This window comes from Anneissia japonica, unplaced genomic scaffold, assembly GCF_011630105.1.
Source record: "Anneissia japonica isolate Jap-2015-1 unplaced genomic scaffold, ASM1163010v1 scaffold131445_len947_cov267, whole genome shotgun sequence".
Taxonomy (NCBI): domain Eukaryota; kingdom Metazoa; phylum Echinodermata; class Crinoidea; order Comatulida; family Comatulidae; genus Anneissia; species Anneissia japonica.
In genome coordinates, this window is record NW_022742104.1 from 1 (window position 1) to 947 (window position 947).

Consider the following 947-nt stretch of genomic DNA (forward strand, 5'->3'; position numbering starts at 1 on the left):
GAAACCTTGAATTTTTGGACGCACTTTATACCATTTTTATACTTTTTGTGGCGTATGTTGCAACTAAGCTTCTGTCTTGATTTTGTCAATGACCCATTCACGTGGCCGTTGCTTGGTCAACTCGTCTGCACTTGTTTATATTTATCAGCTAGTAGCTTTGCGCATCTTCTAAGCTGCCTCTCTGAACGGGCTCGCCATGTTTGTTTCTTCTTCGACTACTCATCAATGGGTATGTACAGCTTCGGATGTTGTATTGCTTACAGGTGTTATTCTTTTCCACAAAATTTACTAAATACAGAGTTTTTCAATTTATACATCCCGATCGGCGTACTCAACGCAATATTAATGTGCAGCTGTGGTGCGTGCGGGTCGCGTTTCATGACTAAGAGTTTGTTCCGCCATTTATGTCGTCTTTCATTGTTCATGATCCCATATATTTTTTGTAGCCTACCACTATTATACCGCGTGACTGTCTGCCCAGATGACGAATGCGAAGCTGCATCAGTTGCTGTGCATCGATGGCAATTCGTTGCGGCATTCTTTACAGCGTTTATTTATGCAACTCATCTCCCCGAGAGGTTGGCACCCGGCAAGTTTGACATCTTCTTCCATAGTCACCAACTCTTCCACTTGACTGCATCCATTGCGACTATGCTACAAGTGAATGCTTTCATCATTGACATGAACGACCGACGCACTTTCCTTGAGACGGCAATCGGAGTGCCAACATTTTGGTATTCCCTCGGTTTACTCATTGTGGTTTTCTCCATAAAGATGTTTCTTGTGTTATGTTTTTCAATCTGTGTTTTTAGACATCCGGAACCAAAACACATATACAGACTTAACAATGAATATGTTCTTACTATGCAAAATGAAAGTATTGAGAACTCGCATATATATACCAAAACTAAGTGGAACCAACTGCATGATGGAAGCAACACTGTATC

General features: G+C 41.4%; 1 protein-coding gene across 1 annotated transcript; it reads left to right on the plus strand.

Annotated features, from left to right (window-relative positions):
- Window positions 1-7: 7 nt before the first annotated feature.
- Window positions 8-934, plus strand: LOC117118939 (membrane progestin receptor gamma-A-like; the record flags this gene model as incomplete). The annotated part of the gene is made up of 1 exon (XM_033263672.1): window positions 8-934. A coding segment is annotated over exon 1 (880 nt), but the record flags the coding sequence as incomplete, so codon positions are not given.
- Between the last annotated feature and the right edge of the window lie 13 nt (window positions 935-947).